Source organism: Grus americana, chromosome 8 (assembly GCF_028858705.1).
Source record: "Grus americana isolate bGruAme1 chromosome 8, bGruAme1.mat, whole genome shotgun sequence".
Lineage (NCBI taxonomy): Eukaryota > Metazoa > Chordata > Aves > Gruiformes > Gruidae > Grus > Grus americana.
The window spans coordinates 35236526-35256196 of NC_072859.1; the positions used below are offsets into that span (position 1 = coordinate 35236526).

The window sequence follows — 19671 nt, forward strand, 5'->3', positions numbered from 1 at the left end:
GCTGAGGCTGAAAAAGGGACTTGAGAATAATCAGTGTATTTATTCCACTTAGATCCAGTTTTGCTCTAAATTTACCTGCAAATGGTACAAAAATTATTTCAAATTCTGCCCGAAGTGTCGGAGAAGGTGGAAGCAGCAGGAGTTCTGCAGCCGCAGGTGTCTGTTGAGGCTGTGTGACCTCGCCGGGCCCAACACCGCATGTCGGGCAGGAGGAAGCCGCTCCCGGGACATCCCTCGCTGGGGATCACCGGGCTCCCGTCACCTGCCCCCGGGTACGGCGCCCGCCTCTGTGGGGTGAACGGCTTCCCGCCATTTGGCGTTTCTCCTGCCGCCAATGCCACGGATCGCAGAGCTGCCAGGCAGCCGCTTCCTTCCTGGCAGGCACGGCTGCTCTCCGGGCCGGGGCAGGCTGGCCCACCGCCCGACCCGAGCCGAGCCGAGCCGAGCCCCGGGGCCGCTCCGCGCCCGCCCGTACCGCCGCAGGCCCCGCCCACCCGCAGGCTCCGCGGCCGCCGCGCCGTGCCGGGCTCTGACGGCGCCCCCTGGCGGGCGGGCGGTGACGCAGCGGGACGCCCCTCCCTTCCCTGCGGCGCGGGCGCTGCCCGGCCCCGCCCCGCCTCAGCCAATGGGTGGCGGTGGTGAGGTCCCGCCCGCGCCGGGCCCCTCGGGGCGGGGCGTTGGCAGCGGCGGTGCCTCTGTCAGTGCGTGTGAGTGTGGGAGTGTACGTGTGTGAGTGTGAGTGCCTGTGAGCGCCTCTGCCTCTGTCAGTGCCTGCGGTGCCGGCGGCCATGGAGCGCCGCTTCCTCCCGCCGTTCGCCCACTTCGCCACGCAGGCCATCCACGCCGGGCAGGAGCCCGAGCAGTGGCGCTCGGCCGCCGTGGTGCCGCCCATCTCCCTCTCCACCACCTTCAAGCAGCAGGGCCCCGGGCAGCACGCGGTGAGTGCGGCCGCCGGCGGAGCCCCGAGCCGGGCTCCTCCACACCGGTCCGGCTCGCCCAGGCGGGGGGCTCCGGGGCGGCGCGGGGGGCTGGGCTCAAAGACATCGCGCTCGGACGGGGTCTGGTGGCGCGGCCGGGGACACTGGGAGGGCCTGGGGCCCGGCATGGCCCGGCCCGGCATGGCCCGGCACGTCGTGGCCTGGCACGGCCCGGCACGGCCCGGCATGGCCCTGCATGGCATGGCCTGGCCCGGCACGGCCCGGCACGGCATGGCCCGGCCCGGCACGGTGGGCTGCCCCGGGCGGTGCTGGCCGGCCGGGGGGTCCGGAGAGACGACAGGCGCTGGGAAGGGGAGCGGGGCTCCCGGTTTGCAGCATGTAGCAATATTTTCCCTCGTGCTAGCTCCTGAAAAACCCCCAACCCAAACATCTTTCCCGGTGGAAGAGGTGGTTTCTCCCACAGTGGGCTGGAAGGCTGGTCAGGGCCCGGCCAGGGCCATTTCCACTGTGGAAGGGGCACCCAGCACCCCTCGGCTCCGCAGCCTCCGCTCTGGGGAAGGTGTGCGTGCGGCCGGGACTTTCTGGAAGGCTGCGTGGTAACAACGCTTTAGTTTGCCGCCAGGCCCAGGCAGAATCCATCTTCTCATTTGTGTAAGAGGCTGCTTCAGTTGTTCTTCCAGACCAAACAAATGTTTCATAAGTGTTTTGTGGATGTATTGTAGAAAGTACTGGAAGTCCTTGCTATCATGAAGTTTCTGGTTGCTACCACACGTGTACGAGGGAAAGGACACAAATTCGCAACTCATGAATCCGTATTTGTTCCAAACCCGAGGTCTGAACATCACAGCGTGCTCGTTGGGCAATAGGAATTTGCCTTGTGATCTTTGATTTCACCCAAAATCACTTAAACAGACTAAAATCGTGAATGCTTGTAAGTGGGTAGCTGTGTTGAAGAAGACCACAGAAGGAGTCACGCGCTGCTGTACTCACGTACTGATGATAGAGTGGCCACGTTCTTGCCGGGAGCTCTGTGAGAGCGATCTGCCAGATTCCTGAACATGATGAAGTTGTCATTAAACAGAAATCCTGAAAGTACGCAAATACCAGGATGCTTAGCCAGGTTCTCTCTCTGTGCATGCATGAGTATTTTCTTTCTCATTAAATTTTCTCCATATTCACGTAAAAGCTGTTGCACTGAAACGTGGAACTTGGTCTGATTGCATGCTAGGGAAACGTTTGAGCTTTCAAGAACTTTTGACAGGTACGGGTTGGCACTGGGCAGTGCCCTCCAGCATCTTTCAAGCAGAGCGTCATGGAGATGGGACACATTCTTCCTGATAACCTAAGAATGAGTGGACTGTGTCAGCCTAAGGCCTTTTCTCCAACAGTGACCAGAGATGGATAGCTAGGAAAAAGTAGGCAAACGTGGCTAGCAGTGCAGTGCTTCCCCTGGTGCACCCCTAGAAACCATTCTCAGGTTGGGGATGCCCAGTCATGTTGTGTACAGCAGCTTGACGTAGCCAGAAAACCAGCCTGCTGTTCTTGGAGGAGGTGGGTGTGTAACCTCAGTGTTGAGAGCGAGGGCTTTTTAAGGAACCTAGAACTATGACTGTACAAAAGTTTCTCAGTGCTCTCTCTTAAGTTACGTTTGTTTCTTGCTTTCACAATAGGGTTATGAATACAGCCGGAGTGGAAACCCTACCCGGAATTGCCTGGAGAAGGCTGTGGCAGCGCTAGATGGAGCTAAATACTGTAAGCAATTAATAGGTTCCTCAAGCAGGACGTCAGCGTGTGTGTCTCCTGACTGTCTACAGTAGGCATGATGTGGGGAGCAAGGACACTGAGTCGTCAGCAGCAGTCGTGTCCCAGCAGGGCTTTCACAGCCTCTGATTGCTGGCTGTGGGCAAGAGCCGCTTCATGGAGTGAAAAGAGCCCAACGCTTGTCGTTCAGGAAGGTCCAGCTCACCCACTGGCCTTTCTGCAGTGCTTCTTCTCGCTGCGTTTGGTGCCTCAGCTGAACTGCATCCGTCCCTGTGCAGCAGCACTGACCGCAGTGGGCAGCGGGAGCCAGGCAGCAGCAGTTACCAGCCTGTGTGACCAGTGTTCATCCCGGGTTTCACTCGGTGTAAAATCAGGCTGCTGCTTTTACTGAAGTCACTTAATGAGCGAGATAGCGTAAGTGAGAGTGACAGAACAGGTTCCTTTTAAAAGCAAAGTGAGGAATGCGAAGGCAGGCTTGACAAGGTTGTATCACATTGAAATGCAGTCTGTCTGCCACTTACTCTTTTCTGTTTTAGGTTTAGCTTATGCTTCTGGCTTAGCTGCTACTTTGAATATTGCTCATCTGTTAAAGGCAGGAGATACTATTATCTGCATGGATGATGTCTATGGAGGTATGTAAAGTACAAATGTGGTTTTGATCTTCATTGTGCAAATGATTAAAGGTAGCTATTTGTGATTCTCATCAACTTTCTGAATTTCCCACACAGGACCTTACTTTTCTTTAAAGCCTTTTCACTTCACGGGAACACAGAACACTCCTGTCTGGTTTTGGTGTTAGAAATTCAAACACTGAAAGATTCTGTGGCACAACATGGAGGTTTAAAAGATACAGCTCACTAGTAATATATGCTTGAATGAGAGGAAATAGCAACATCCCAGACTTGCACAGATTTGTTTGCAGAGCAGGACCCTCTGCAGTCCAACGTAGCAGAGCTTTCCAGCTTCTGGTATTTCTAAGATTCCTTTCCTAGGTGTGACCCTTTACCAACCAACAGTTTGGACTGTTTCAGACAACTATTCTGTCATCTTCCCTGAAAGCACAACTTGCAGCTGTTATGCCCATGTCTTCTGAATGCTTCAGTGGTGCTGCAGCCCACTATTGGGTTTTGATCTTGCATAATTTTTTTTCGATCTGTTCTTCCAAGAAACTCCCCAGTAACAAACAGAGTGCACCCACCTCTGCCAAAGTCCTTCCAAAGGCTGGCGGCACCCAAAAGTCCGCAGTAGGAAAGTCTGCCGGGATGCCCCGTGACAATCAGCGTCCTCAGTGCCTGACTCCTGGGTTTCACTGATCAGCAAAGCTTGTTGTCTCCCTCTGTCTGCTTCAGGGCCTCGGCACAAATCTGCTTTGTTTTCCAAGGAAGGTTAGAGAGGCTAGTAACAGGTAGCGTTTTCCCAAGCAGTAGCTGTAAAACCTTTCAGCAAGAATAATCACCTTTCCCATCGCTAAGAGTGATTACTGCTTGCCGGTCAGTTCTCTGTGCTTGTGCACGTCAATTATAAATACACACATTTGCTTTGAATGTCTCAGTTCTGTCACGCCAGATAGCTCTTCTCCAAAGTACATCTGGAGCCAAGTTGCATGAAGGCAGCAGGAATCCCTACTGCCAACCTGCTCCTTTAATTCATGGCCCTCCCACCACAGAGCGCAGTAAATGAAAGTCATTTGGCCAAAGCGTATTATCGGTTCCTCACGTCAGAAAGCCCCATGGGTGTATTTTTCAAGCAAAACCAGTTCACCTGCTTGTTAAAGCCTCAGCCTGTGGCAGTTTCTGCAGAGGTGGATTTCATTGTTTCTTGCCTGAATTTCTTTCATACTCTTGCTGTAAAGAGACCTGCTTCCCTACAGCCTCAGTCAGCAGAGTTCACACCCCGTGACTGGTACACCTGCACATCTGCCACTGGCCGCCGTGGCCAGTGTGTGTTCAGCCCCTTCAGCTTTCCCTCAGATACTGGGGGCTCCTTGGCCCCTAAGGCCCTGCTTGCTGTTCTCCTGTGCCGTGCTCTTCTGGCTGTTCTTGTTGTCTTTCCTGCTCGTGTTCTTGCACACTGCAGCCCAGTCCTTCGTCAGCCACTTCCTCGCCATTGCCTGCGCTGACTCCTTTTTGCCGTGCGGGGTTTCCTCCTCCACCACGTTTGCCCTCTGCAGCCTTTCGTACTTCAGCCCTCTTACAGCAATCTTTGGGTCACTGGGTGCTGAGTGCTGGCACGTGTCCTGGCTCCCTTGAGGGTGCGCTAGCTTTGGTAAGCTTTTAATGCATTTTTTGTGAAAAGCCTGGTTGGATAGGACAGCAGTACTGTGCTTGCTAACTCAAGCGAGTCCACAGTATTCAAGGTTGTCAGAAAAACAGTACAAGAAAACGAAAAGTTCTCGGGCGGTGCTGGAGAGCATATTGCCTGGGATGTGTTCAAGAGACGCTGCGTTTCGGGAGGCGTGAGGAGGAACTGGCAGTGGTTGAACCCTCTGAATTCTGAGCCATTGCTGTAGCTTCTCAAAAGGGCTGCTTTCAGTGTAACCGCTCATTTCCAGCTAAGGTTTTTTGTAGTGTGCTTTTATTAATAGTACGCATGACTACTGTAAAGCAACTTTTCTGTGGTTTGTATTTGTAGAGTTGTAGGTGAAAATTTCCCATGCTTGAATAAACTTCTTACAGCACAAGTGAGAATGTAATATGTAGCTTATTGTAGGAATGAAAGTGTTCCCTTAAAAAAAAATAAAAATCATTCAGATGTGGCGTTCAGCACAGACAATCGTACACTGCATGTGCTGTGACTTCATGGCTGGATGGCAAACTGCTGTTCTGCGTAAGTGAGTAAATGTTGAATAACCTTGACAGAAAGACCTAATGAATTAATTTTTAATCCAGGCAGTGTTGCCAGATAGTCAGTATGTTGCACATCTAGTGATCAGCTGGTTGCTTCTGGTTTCTTCTTTTAATGTTTCCAATGAAAGGCTTCAAAGACAGAAAGGAAGGAAATGCTCACTTTTTTATGTTCCTTGCTATACATTTATTTAATGGAATGATGAGAAGCACAGTAGCTGGAGTCTTCCCCATGATTCTTCTTCTCCCAGATTCTCAATTAAGCTTATTAAATAGAAAAAAAGAGTTTGAAAATATGTGGTGGAAAAAAGTTATTGAAAGTGGGAGTGGGCAAAGAGGGTATAAAAACTGGTACCACTAGCTTGTGCAGGGCAAAGGGCTGGAGGAAAAGTTAGAAGCAGGCAAACTGAAAGGGGTCTATTTAATTTTCTGATTAAAAAAAACTCTGAACCATTATTAATTGAAAGTACTTCATAAATCACTCTGATTCCATATTCCCAGTATTACTTTTCCATTCCCATTATTACTTTTCCATGATGTTTAAAACTACAGCAATCTTTAAACTTTTTAGAAATAAAAAAATACTAATGTCCCATTTCTGGTGTACAGCATAAAACTGTACCCTCCTGACTTTGCATGGATGCATCCAAGGGACCGGAGATCAGTGAAGGAAAGTTAACAAAGTTGTTTCATTTTGTGTCTCTGATTTTTTGTTTGGTTTGGGTTTTTTAGGCACAAACAGATACTTCAGGAAAGTAGCCATGAAAATGGGTTTGAATGTAGTTTTTATTGACTGCACAAAAACAGAGTGCCTGGAAGCTGCAATTACACCAGAGACCAAGGTAGGGGAGAGGGAAATTGCTGAACTTACTTGCTTAATGTCGTTAAATAATGTTATTCTTGCTCTTGCTGTAGTGGGTGTTTGTGTCAAGCAGAGGGGGCTGCAGAGGTGGCCTCTATGGGGACAGGTTGGGGCACTACTGGCTTCAGCACCTCCCCACTGCAGGCCATGCGGTGACGCTGGTGATGCCTCATTGAAAACATTTTAAGAAGGGCAAAAAACACCAGAGAGAGAGAGAGGAGGAGGGAAAAGGTAAGAAACTGCAGAGGGTACACCAAGGTGGGAGGAGGAGGAGGTGTTCCATGGCACTGGAGCAGATCATCCCCTGCTCTACTGGAAAATAATTCAGCTGGAAAAGGCTTACAGACTTTTGGGCATGAAGCCTTTCTTCTGGCTATGTCAGGCCTTCTTCAGATGTTATGCACTTAGGTTTTCAAAAGCTTTGATGTTCTTCCCAGGCATCGGTTGTTTTTGTGGAGAATATTTCCTCTCCCAGGAAACCTTGCCTTTCTTCAGGAGGGACACTTACTTCCACACGACCCACACGGGGAGCTGACACTCAACAAGTTAACGTTTAAAAGCACTTAGGACTTACACATGTATCATCACCAGGACTGTAGAATCTCTAAACCGATGTTTTGTGCTGTTGACTTACTGCAGCTGGTTTGGATTGAAACGCCCACAAACCCCATGCTGAAGGTCATTGACATCCAGGCCTGTGCAGATGTAGTGCATAAGCATAAAGATGTTCTTCTAGTGGTGGACAACACTTTTATGTCTGCATATTTCCAGGTAAGCACTTTGTTGGTTTACAATTAGCCCATTATTTCAGTGTGTTCGAGGATACATTTTTAAAATGAAGCGCCGCCAGAGAACTGTAGTTTGGATCTATGCATTGTAAAATTACCTGTTTTGTTTCTACATGCAACCCATGCACTGCTGCTGCTTACACTAGTAAAGATGGTATGCAGAGTATTTTATAGCTAGCCGTATACCGGTATGACACCAGCAAAACCAATATAGCTTAGCAGTCGGGTAAAGACACCGAATCAAGGCAGGCACGTAAGCCATGGGGAGAATGACTTCTCTGGCGTTCAAAAATCATGGGGTTTAGGTCTCACTGATGGAAATGATAACAGGCCTGTTAAAAAGTGTTCTGTTTTTGAACTTTGGCCTTTTTGTACCAATTCTTTTATACATGCTGTTTATGATCTGTTCTGAACCACTTGATAGTCTAAAAAAGGTAGTGGAAGAAAAAGGTAAAACAAGCAAACACGTTCTAAAAATGCTTCAGAATAATGAACTTCAAAGTCTTGTTCATCCTAACATGAGCAAGAAATATTTCCCAGGAGACCAGGCTAATCCCTTGTATTTTAGATCTAAAGTAAAATGGTTTATGAGTGCAAAAGGCAAGGTGCCTTCGTTTTTGTTAAGGGTACTGAGATCTTTATAAATTAAGAGCGCTTTGTAGAAAGTGTTAGTGCTTAGCTAAAGCAGCACTTGAGGTTGTGTTGTATGTACCAAAGGCCTGGCAATTTCCCCCCCACCACATACGTTGCTTCGGAAAGACACGTGTGAAAGGAGAAAAGTGAGCATCTGGGTATATGAGCTAGTTAATGTATCTTTTATTGGCCTGGTGCTAAGAGAAAGTCAGTGGTAATGATTAATTCTAGTAAGTATAATAGGTGATGTCTTTAAACCCCTCTGGACTGCTGCTGCTGGTACACTGTACTAAGAAGATCATAATTGTAGAGTGATTTATATAGCAATATGGAATGTAAAAGGCACTGGTGTTTATGCTACTGTTCTCCTGGCTGCGCACTGGGAATGCACATTAACCGCGTTCCTTGAACAGATGTCCGTGTTTAATCTGACAGCAGCAGTCCTTTATTCTAAATCTGCTGGCTTTGTTACCTTTTAACATATTGCTACACTTCAGTCTTTATAATATGTTTATATTATGTGCAAAGTCCTTTACTTAGTGACTGATTAAAAAAATACACTGTTCATGACTTCTTGCCCATCACATCGCAGTTTGCCTCACCTGAGAACGGCTTTTCGGGGAAGAAAGCTGGGAGGTTAGGGGAGTTAGGGAAGAGAGCCCTGGCCACCAGAGCCCTTTGCGCTTCCTTCGGGTTGTTCTTTCACTGCAGTATCACCAGTACTGGTATCTAGAAAATGGTGCATTGTTTTTGCTGTGCAGACTGTGTTGAGGTCTTCATTTTTTAAGGAAGTATACTGTAGAGTAAATACCACTACCTATCCCTGCCTCAGCTATCAATGTAACTGGGTTTTTTCACTGATACAAATGGGCTGTACGTTAGATGTATGCAATCACTCCTCTCCCTGAAGCCGGTGGGAGTTAGACCAGTGCTTTCGAATCATGTTTTATTAACGGTTCTTTTGATTGTGCTTATCGTGAATTCACGGTGCTTTCCTGTACTGTTGTTTTTGTCATATCCTATCTATCTTCATTCTCAGGATTTTGTGTTTAAGGTGTCAAGTTTTGTGTTAAGCTTTTGCGGGTTCTCTTTTTTAGTTTCTCCACCTGTTGTTATTTTCCAGCCTTTCTGCATAGCTTGAAATGAACCAGAGTGCACACAAGCTTTAATCGGACCTATTATTTTCATTTCATTTCAGCGTCCTTTATCTCTGGGGGCTGATATTTGTATGTATTCTGCAACCAAATACATGAACGGTAAGTCTGTGAGTTCAACACAGATCCGGCTGGCTGTTGAAAAGCTGTTCTGGCTGCGGGCAGTTCACAAAAGCCAGCGTGTCTGCCCATAATTCTTAGATGGACCATTGAATTAGTCTTCGTAGCTCTTGAACTATACCTGGGAGAAGGAATATTGACCTGACTTCAGGTAATAGACCTAGAGGTGTTTATAGCCGTGTTGGCTTTAATTTGACTGCAACAAAGCAGGTGGCTTCAGTAGAAGGTAGCTGCCAGAAGTTCTGTTAAGGCCTGAAGGAGGTTCCATGCGGCTGTGTTGGAGCCTGTCCAAAAGCACGTTTGCTGTGGTGTTTCCCAAACAGCCCAGACTCGGAGCTAACGTGCCCGGAGCCGTGCTGTAACCACATGTCCCTGGTGGCGCAGACAGAAGTGGAAGTTTTCCGGCTGGTGTTCACTCTCGCCAAGACAGCAGCCTGGTGCTGCTCTGCAGGACACCCCTGATTCCTGCACGGTGTCCTGCTTTCCGGCATTAGAGGTGGTGGGCTCGGGAGGTGTCTGAGGGCATGTGTGCAGCACACAGCAGAGCACACTGCTGACCAGAGCTGTAGAAAAAGCTGAAATCTGCCTTATGATTCATGTCCTGCATAGGAAGGGCAGCTGTAGCAATGAGAAGGAACCCGGTGTCTCGCAAACATGGGACTGTATTAGCACCCAGACTGAGAAAATGGGGAGTTGTCACAGAACCCTGGAGCAGATGGAGTGGCTGATTCTGTTCGTGTCTTCTCCTTGCATTTTTTAGGGCATAGTGATGTTGTAATGGGACTTGTTTCCGTAAACTGTGATGATCTCTACGAAAGGCTCAAATTCTTACAAAACTGTAAGTAGTAAATAGGGAAAGTACCTTGAAATTAATCGTATTCAAATATACCAGCCCGTAATGGGAAGCATGTTGTGTGCACACAAGTGTGAAATGTTTCTAGAGATGTAGCTCAGGCATTTAAATGTGCAGAAGTGTAAATGACTGGAGAGAAACCTGAGGAAACCTGAATTCTTTTCCCTGCCTCTCTCCGGCCTTATGCAAACATGACAGCTGTCGGTGTGCCTCTGTGGCTTCCCTCTCAAATACAGGTAATGACCCTGGTCTCTAGTTCCTAAGAATGCTGAGAGCAGTGTGAGTCGCTCCCCAGGGGCTGGCGAGTGGGGCGAGTTGTCTGGTGGCAGTGCTTGGATGCAGGAAGCACTCCTCGCCGCAGGACTGCCGTTCCCCTCCGTCCCTGCCTTCCCCCGAGACGTGTGTGCGCCCTGCTCCCGAGGGAGGACCGAGCCGTGGAGCCTCTCTCTGCTGTGCTTCCTGGAGCCACGTGCGGCCGTGGCGGCACGGAGAGCTCTGCCTGTGCGCTGTGCGTGGTGCGCAGCGGCAGGAGACATGGCACGTCCTGAAAGCGTGGGGTGCAGAGCGGCTGCCCTCTGTCTCCCTGCGCAGGACCTGCAGCTGCATGGGGCACGACTGCTTAGGTTAGAGTTGAAACCGTGGCAGAAAGACCCCCATTGTTTCCTATATTCCCTTGACATCATATATGAAGAAGCATACAAACATCTAAATTACACCTTTATTTAACTTCATCTAACTCGTGTCAAGTACATCTGGGGTTTTTTAAACTCATTCACACGTCAGGGCGTATGCCTAATGCAGAATTTTCTTATGTAGGTTGACTTTAACAATTTTACTGCCTCTCAATTGTAATGAATACATTTCTGTACAGTGTTCTGCCTGCCCTCTGTCTACAACAGAAAGAGGAAAGGTATATGATGTCTAAAAAATTTAATCCTTGAATCTTCAGCTTGTTAATTGAGCTCATTAATTGGTATCCCATGTGTGTGAGATGAGGAAGACAGATGTCATCAAATGTCTTTCCATTTGTCTTGTTCTGACTTCAGAAATTTTGGAAATTGGGACTATTATCTAGTTTTACCAAAAAAACCCAACAAACCTTTGTTTAATATGGAATTTTGTTTCAATTTCTGTAGCTCTTGGAGCTGTCCCATCTCCCTTTGACTGTTACCTGTGCAATCGTGGTTTGAAGACACTACAAATCCGGATGAAGCAGCATTTCCACAACGCGTTAGCTGTTGCTCGATTTCTTGAGTCAGATTCCCGGGTGGAGAAAGTAATTTTCCCAGGTAGGTTGGCGAGACTTCAGAGCGGGTGACGTCTTGGAGTGAGGCAGGATTTGGGGACTGTGGTACTACGTGCCGTCTGTGCGCCCTTCACGCCTGGTGACTCTGGCTTAGGTGGCCGCCTTGGCAATGGGCTGTTTCTGCGTAGCTGCGGGTGAGGTGCCTTACCCTTTGAAGCGATGGTAATTAACTCAAGGCAACTTCTACGCATTTCAGGCTTGCCTTCACACCCTCAGCATGAGCTGATCAAGCGGCAGTGTACTGGCTGTCCTGGGATGGTAACCTTCTACATTAAAGGAAACCTCGAACATGCTGCTACCTTTCTCAAGAATTTAAAGGTAAATGACGGTAAATACGCATTACCTAAGAGGGACGGGAGCCTGTCCTTCCGAGGGTGATGATGGAAGGAAGTGTTTTTTTCTTGGGGCGGGGACAGTCTGTCTCTACTTGCAAAGCTCCTAAAGTCTTTTGGGTGTAACCATCTCTAAATAATAGATTGTTTGTAAATGGGAGGCTAATGAGAGGGAAGAAGAGGATGCCTCAGCTCATTTGAAGTATTTGTTTACACAGTAGGGTGTAGTATATCCAGGTTAGCCCAGGCATTGCTTCTAATGAAGGGCCTGCATACTGGCCTTTCGCAAAAATACCTGTAGGATTTGAAAGGAGAGAAGCTGTGGCTGGTGTAATGCTGTTGTAATATTTCAAAGCACTCATCAGGAGAAAAAAACACTTGAGAAATGACATGAATCGTGAAGCAAAGGGGGAGTCCCTCAGTTTGGAGAATAGTTGTTTATTTTACCTGAACCACAGGCTTTTGCTTTTGACTTTGCAATGTATTAATTCTGCCTGTACTCTTTAATGTGTTTGCTAGTCTTGATCTCTGGTTAATTTGCATCCCGCTCTTGTGTTTTTGCTGTTTTGTTCTTGGAAAAACAAATCAGTAATAATTGACAAAGGTAATTTAGATCTTCCTTCTCCTTCCTATCTTTCTTACTTGCCAGCTAATGTCATCAGCTGAAAATGAATTTACTAAAAATATGATTTTCCCACAAAATATCATTTTACATGAGCATTTAATCCTGGCACAGGAGATCTGCCAGCTTTGACAAAAAGTATCAGGCGATACGTTCCAGGAGAAGTAGTCCCTTATGAGTATATTCACTTCAGCCCTTTGACTTGGCTAACCATCAGTTTGTCGCTAGCTTGGCACAAAAGTAAAGCCATTTCCTTAAACCGGGCTGAGAAGAGGATTATTTGGTTGATAGGTTTGGTTGTATTTTTTTCCTTAAAGGAAAAAAAAAGTGAATATGAGCAACCGGGGCTGCAGAGAAGTGTTGAGGGCAGTAAGTGCATTTACAGCAGACAAATCCTGAGTCCATGTCTGAGTGCCGCTGGCTCTCTAGAGAGGCTCTTCGTCATCCAGGAATACGTGTCCATAATTCAAAGATCAGTCCTAAAACCCCCCTTACCTAACAGTAAGCATTTCACAAACACTAGTCCTGTTAGGCACTGGGAAATGTAGGCTGGTTTTCAAAATACTAAACTAACCATCAGACCCAAGGAACGAGTGACAAAATCTGTTCAGCCTTATGGGGAGAATCTTAAAGGTTTGGGTTCTTTCCTCACCGACTCTGCCATTTGCCGGCCTGAAAAGCGTAGGTGTTAAATGTGACCAGTGATGAGCGGTGCTGAAAGAAGAGTATGTAAGGATAGGATATAGTCACTTAAACCCTAACTGAAATTTTTGAGACCCGAGTCTTACTTTGTTCAGGCAGAACTGCTCCCTCCCTCCTCTGAGCAGAATGAAAAGGCTGGTGGTGCCCACGCAGGACCTGCTCCCTCGCGTTGTGCGTTCGCCCTTCTGCTCTTCCTCCGTTGCTGCCCATGCATTGCGTGGTAGGAACTACTCCTGAGTTGTCTTTGCTCAGCAGGGCCATATTTTAGTCTCAGTTTTGCACCAGTGTCTCTTCAGAGCCTTTTTAGGACAAGTCTGGTTTAAATCTTAATAGCTCTTACCTGCTAAATGTACACTTTTTTTCCCCTAATTACAGCTAATACCTTTTATAATATAAAAGTTATCAGAAAAAAAAAGGAAAAAACCCAACCAACCCTAAACATTCCTTTTTCCTTAACTGTCTCTTTCTAAGCCTTCATGTACACTTAATTCGGTACACATAAGAACCTTACACTTCTTATGTTAACTTCAGTTTAATTTTTCCCATAGGTTTTTGCCCTGGCTGAGAGTCTGGGCGGATATGAAAGCCTAGCAGAGCATCCGTAAGTCATTCTTCATCTTAAAAGTCTAAAAGAGCTGCAGAGTAACAAAAAATTTTTATGGGAGTTATAAAATTTTCTAGTTCACAAAGCCAAGATATTTTGCATAGAATTGAGATTCAAGGATGCTATGTCGTATAGCGCAAAACCAGCAGCTACTCCAGAAGCGAGTGTGACTTGTGTGAAGATAAGGATGCAGTGATGAAAGAACTTCCACGCTTCCTCGTTTTAACTGGGAGACTGAGCCGCAGTTTGTTGCTGTGATAACAAATCCGAGAAATCGGTGTGGGTTTGAACAGGTAGCATTGTGCAGATTTGGTCGCACTGTTGAGGAAAGAGGTCTGCCGCTCTGCCTGCTTACACAAGAGGGCATGTTCGGTTTGCTACACGAACTGCTGCTCTCTCCACGTCAGGTAGATTTTGCTGGGATTTTTGTAATACTTAGTCACTAGGTTAATAGGCTAAAAATAGGATTTTTATGGAATTAGATTATTTTACTTAAATCCAATTTGCTTTTCAAAAGAATACAGGGGAAGTTATGACTGAACTTATATGCTAAATCATTTCAGTTACTCATTTTAGAATAACAGCAAATCTTAAGACACTCAAGCAGTTGAAAGGTAATTGCTAACTGGTGGACATCAGTGACTGAGCACGTAGGGGAAATAGCTTCTCATCTATATCCTCCACAGCTGGAGAGAGGAAACTCTTCGGTGTAAGTGGGTCCAGTTTGACAACGATCTGAGAAACCACAAGTTAAAATAAAAAAAAATCAGGAGATTTTATACTGGAGATTGTATAGTGTAGCTGTTTCTCCACATGCTTAAAGCAGGGCTTTTAGATACTCTTTTTAAAAAAAAAAAAAAAAAAATACCTGGAAGGAAGAGGAATAGGATCTTCTCCTTTTTCAGTTCCAGATTGTTAATTATCCACTTCTAATTCCTCATTTGTAGCTTGGAAATACTGTACTGAAACGCTGGAGATACAAGTCACTGACTTGTCTGCCGTTCGCATAATTTACAGTAACTGAGGATACAATCTCTTTCCATCTGTGGGTTAACCAGTGGGTGGTACACGAGAGGTGTAAAAGCTTCACGGGATTTCAGGGGATGCTGGCAGGAAACCAATTTGTTTGGTCTTTACCGAAAAAAGTAAAAACTTCTCAGAAAAAGAGTCTGTTGTTTTCCTGCAGGGCCATCATGACTCACTCTTCAGTGCCTGAAGAAGATCGAGAAGCTCTTGGAATCAGCGATGCATTGATTCGCCTCTCAGTTGGTTTGGAAGATGAAGAAGATTTACTGGAAGACCTAGATCAAGCTCTGAAAGCTGCGGTAAGTGGGCTGTTACCTTAGTGCCATCGCTCTAAAAATAATTTCACCTCTGCTCCTCCGCCTTTCTCACTAAACTGTCTCCTGGCAATCTTTGCCTCACTTTTAAACTGCTCCGAAGCGTGCCTCGCGGAGCGTGTGTACGGTTGTAAAGCTTGCGTTGTCAGGTGTCTCTGTGCAGCACGGTTTGCAGTCCCTGTCAGTCACGGTTTGAAGCACCACGCAGGTACGGCAGACGGGCTGTCCCTGGTGTCTGAGCGACGGGGGAGCTGCTGAAGTCAGGCTGCGGGGAGACTCGTGGGCACCGAAGTGCTTAGTGCGGGCTTCCGATTTTTCATGTCATTGTTTTAGAGAGGTTGAAATATATTAAAGAGCTTCAAGAAAAGAGCTTCTACCAGACAGTAAGTTCAGTATTTGAGTAACACTATTTTGTTTATAAGCACTACTTCTACCCAAAGCTCTGTATTTCAGAGAACAGATTAAAATTGTTCTTTGCAGGTGGTAATTAATGTGATGCCATATAGTGACTTTTCTCAAGGCAGGTCACCTAAAATACATGAGGTGTAGATGTGTTGGTGTACGAGTATACACACATGCGTATGTGCAGGGGAGAGGCTGGATAAATGCGTATTGTCTCTTGGTCCTACACAGATTCCTGCTGTGCTTTGGATGGGCTCATGCTGTGGCTGAAGGAATAATGGGAATTTTTTTGCACATTACTTTATAATCTTTTTTTTTTTTTTTTTTTTTACTGGAAAGGATTAGTCATAACTGAAAAATATGAAGTGTGGGCACTTGACTTGGAACTGGCACATCAGCCTCATCCCCTTTGGCAGCTGCAGACTGGCAGTTTGATGTGCAGTATTTCATTGCAGGATATGCTATGTCATACTGCACTTTGGATTTATCACGCTGTGACTTATCAAGGGCATTGCCAATGTCTTTGGTTTCTGCAATTGCAGATGACTTACTAGGTGAATTTCCTCATGTGAGCCAGATGCCTTAAGCCTACCCTGGCACTCTGCCTCGACCTCTAATTGTGTCTGTTCTCTGGAGCTTCAGTGGCAGACTAAAACCCTTCCAACCTTCATAAGCGTAATTATGTGTTGGGGAGAGGAAGGAGGGTTTCCTCCCAATCCTGGTGGGCAACCAAGAGAGCCCAGAGGTGTTGCCAGCAGAGCAAAGCATCAGCCAGTCCTTCCAAAGGCTGTTGGATCTCAGGATATCCATCGCTCAAGGATGCGCGCTAGATCTTTGGTTCTTGTTGCGGGCTTAGATTTTGTTGTCAGGAACTGCCAACTGATGTCACACAATCCCAGCCGTAAAATTTGTTATTCCATCTTTACAACGTTAGGTTCTGTTCCCAAGTATCGTGTTTGCCTGATACAGAATTTCACTCCTGGAAAGTCAAACCCTCTGATTTACAAAATCTAAATGTGCTCCTGGTCTGTATCCACTTGATCACACATTGCTGCTACGCAGGCAAACGTAGGTATTAGGCATGTGAAAATGTTTCATCAGGACAGCACGTGCTCTGCCGTGCCGTAGGCAAGGGGGTCGAAGAGAAGGAGACAAACCAAGGACTGCAGCAAGGCGCACGCTAAAGGGCTTCAGCAAGCACTGGAATAAAGGTTAATAAATAACCTCACTAAAAAAGCGTGAGTTTCCTTCTTCCCTTCTCCCAACTTGTACTTCTGTGCTGTAGGAGCTCCATAACTCTCATTGTTTTGTCTCTTTGTTTTCTTTGAGTGGGAATTCTGGAGATTGGGTGACTCCCCAGTAGTCCTTGCACCACCGAGGACAGAGTTCACAGTCTCTGGTGGACCTTGAGTCAGCTCCAAATCAATGGCCGAGGCAGAACCGGGTTCAGCACTCCCTTGTTCTCCTCTGCACCTCTGCGTCCCCCAAAAGAATTAAAAAATAAAGGTGTTTGAAAGAAAGTTTTGTCTGTGTGAGAGAGCATGGTGATATTGGTGGATAAAGTATAAATCCGAGTCCTGCAGCAATTGTAGCAGATGTATAGGAGTTTGATGTACTGTACAGACAGGAAATCTTTTGTCCTCCATTTTTCTCTCTCTTTTTTTTTTGTTGTTTTGTTTTTGTTTGGTAACAGGGAACGTCAGCAACAGTAACTGCATGTATTTCTCTATGCCAGCACAGGGCATGAGATAATCTAATGCTAAAACTTATCTTATTTAGGAAAAGAAAAAAAGTGCATGGTTGATACAGGTGCATAGCGTAATTATCTCTCATTTTTCCTTCTCGTTGCAGTTTGCAGACCATAAGGCTTGATGTTTAAAACCGGAACTTGAAGCTGAACATTGAAACGGCTAAAGAAGATGACACAGAAAGCCACATTGCTAATGATTTTCCTTTGATTTGCCTTTGAGAATTAAAATCTGCTCGATCCAACGCTGGATTCCTGGGGAGTTCCCGCATCGTGCCGTTACATTTATTCTGCTGACGCCTGGCTGTGCACAGACCGTGCGCTGTGGCACACAGGCTGTGCTGCCCTGTGGGTCCGTTTCTGTAGCATTGTAATCCCTTGGCTTTGGAATTTACGGAGGCAGTAAGTTGTGTTTGAGAGCAGCCATGGTGCACGCTCAGGAACGTTATCCCGGGTCTCTCTGTGGACATCAGTTTTCTCCTTTGTCATGCTGGTGCTGCCAGGGTGTTAGGTCAAAGGGCTGGTTTCTGTTACGGCTCCTCAGGATGCACGGTTAATTTTTTCTCATCTTTTCTAATCCAACAGTCCAAGCTGTTGATTTACCTTAGATTTTGGGGTTTTTTTAATAATTAGGATGGAAATGTGGTTTTCTGTTGATATTTTATGGAGTATTGAAAATGAAGGGAAATCCAATACCTGGTAAACAACGGTAACTTTCTAAAGAGGATTCTCTCACTTTTTAAAAAAAAAACATGTAATGTTAATTGTAACGATTTGATTTATATTTGGAATTGGAATAATTTTAATTAAACTGCGCTTTGAATTTCCCTGCTGTGTTACTTGTTCTGACATTTGCATATACTACTTGCCTTCGAAATCGGACCATGAAATGACGCTGGATTTGTTTACATTTTCTCGTGGGAAAACTTTGTTGATGTTTTCACTTTTCTCAAGAAGAAAAGAGATAAATTCCAACGTGTAACAACTTACCACGCAGTGTCCGGCAAGGGCTCGTCGGGCGCCTCTGGGTGCTGCTCGGGGACGTGGTGTGCGGCTGCCTGGGGCACCCTGAGTGTCATCTCCTCCCGGCCCACCTCGCCCTCCTGCCCGCTGCCCCGCGGCGCATCTGACGGTGCTGAGGAGCCACCGAAGAGGTGCAGGTACTACAGGTATTTGTTACGAGACCGACTACACGGATCTTTCTTGTAAAAACATTTAGCTTTCCCACGCAAAATGAAAATTAGACTTTCTAGGGGTGTCTTCTTGTTTTGTTTCTTTCTCAGATTGAGAGCTGACATGAAATGTGAGTTTGGTGACTGTCACTCACCAGCTGATTGAAAGCTGCTTTCGATTGTGGTATGAACACCCTAACACATGCAAGGGAGATGAGGGCTGTAGCGGAGACGAGGGGGCTGTAGCGGAGCCGGGAGGGCTGTAGCCGGCTGCCAGTTGCTGTGAGCCCCGGTGGTACCCCGAGCAGGGGTAACTCTCACCTGCTGAGCAGAATCGATCCCTTGGGGTTCTGCACGGCTGGGGCAGAGGCTGAGCACGGCATGGAAGTGAACGTGTCCGATGTGGCCCCCAGAGTGGTTATTTGGAGTCGTTCTTGGGTAGCCTGTCTGTAGGATCAGTGAACGATGGCGCGTGGCTTTTTATTCCCTTCTGCAGGATAAATATCGTTACTGTACTGTCCGGATCTGGTTTGACTCTAGACGGAAGCAGCACATTGCGGATGTAGGCTGGTAGGTGGTGTGAACGTAGGGAGCTCCTGTTATTTTTCAAAAAGCCCACAACTGGTGAGGAAGGCATGAGGCATTGTGGTCGTATTGTGAGGTAGTAACTCTCCCTGCCCCAGTGAAAACCATCTTCTCTTCCACGTTAATCTCTCTCTTAAATTTTCGTGTTTGTGGTTACAACATTTTTGACTAAATATCTGATTTAATTTCTATGTTCCCCGCCCCGATAGTTTTTGTAGTGCCTTCACTAACTCGGATGTAATGAGTGAGGACGGGCAGTTTCAGAAAGGATAAACTGAAGACGTGCCTGCGTCTGGGAGGAGTTAATGGGGAGGCGTGAGTGTCCCAGGGACGGCAGGCACCCTTAGGTGGCAGTGATGGGCTGGCAACCCCAAACTCCCCTGTGCGGAGAGAAGCCGCGCAAGGCGAGCGGCCTGCCGTTGTCCCCTTCCCAGGAGGTCAGGAACCAGAAGTCATTTTTTCCATCATTCTTTATTCATCTGAATATCCGTGATCAACGTCTCCAAATTAGATCACGAATGTCAAAATAAGATTTCACTGAAACACCGAATAGCGGAGCTGCCACGCTGGCGTAACGCGGCGCCTGGCTCGTGGCTGGGGAGCGGGGAGAGCTGAGCGCCGGCGGGCCGAGCCGCAGGTCGGGGCCGTGGAGGGGACAAGAAATCAGCAGGAACCGGTCCTGGGGCAGGGAGCGGTGGTGGCGATGGGCTGGGTCCTGCCGTCCCCGTACGACCTGCGCTCTCCATGTGGCTCGTTCTGGTGGACCAGGGGCTGAACTGACCCCTTCCAGCCCTGCCCCAGCTCAGGAAGCATTTATCTTCTTGCAATCAAGCCAACAAATTTTAAGCGTTGCTACGTAAAACAGCTTTACAATCAGGATACTCTCCCTTCCGCTGAGGTTCTCCCA

At 47.2% G+C, this 19671-nt stretch overlaps 1 protein-coding gene across 1 annotated transcript; it reads left to right on the forward strand.

Moving 5' to 3' along the window:
• Nucleotides 1-657: 657 nt before the first annotated feature.
• CTH (cystathionine gamma-lyase) lies at nt 658-17834 on the forward strand. Its single transcript, XM_054833659.1, has 12 exons — nt 658-938; nt 2609-2690; nt 3236-3331; nt 6275-6384; nt 7044-7175; nt 9024-9081; nt 9860-9937; nt 11089-11241; nt 11455-11576; nt 13463-13515; nt 14705-14843; nt 17112-17834. Exons 1-12 carry the CDS (start codon nt 789-791, stop codon nt 17130-17132), a joined length of 1194 nt encoding a protein of 397 aa, XP_054689634.1. The 5' UTR covers nt 658-788; the 3' UTR covers nt 17133-17834.
• The last annotated feature ends 1837 nt before the right edge of the window (nt 17835-19671 follow it).

Bases quoted from the DNA above. Each gene is read 5' to 3' on its own strand.
- CTH (XM_054833659.1), top strand. From the start codon at position 789: ATGGAGCGCCGCTTCCTCCCGCCGTTCGCCCACTTCGCCACGCAGGCC. The intron at 7,176-9,023 runs GTAAGCACTTTG...ATTTCATTTCAG, and splicing joins TTATGTCTGCATATTTCCAG to CGTCCTTTATCTCTGGGGGC. The intron at 11,242-11,454 runs GTAGGTTGGCGA...TACGCATTTCAG, and splicing joins GGAGAAAGTAATTTTCCCAG to GCTTGCCTTCACACCCTCAG.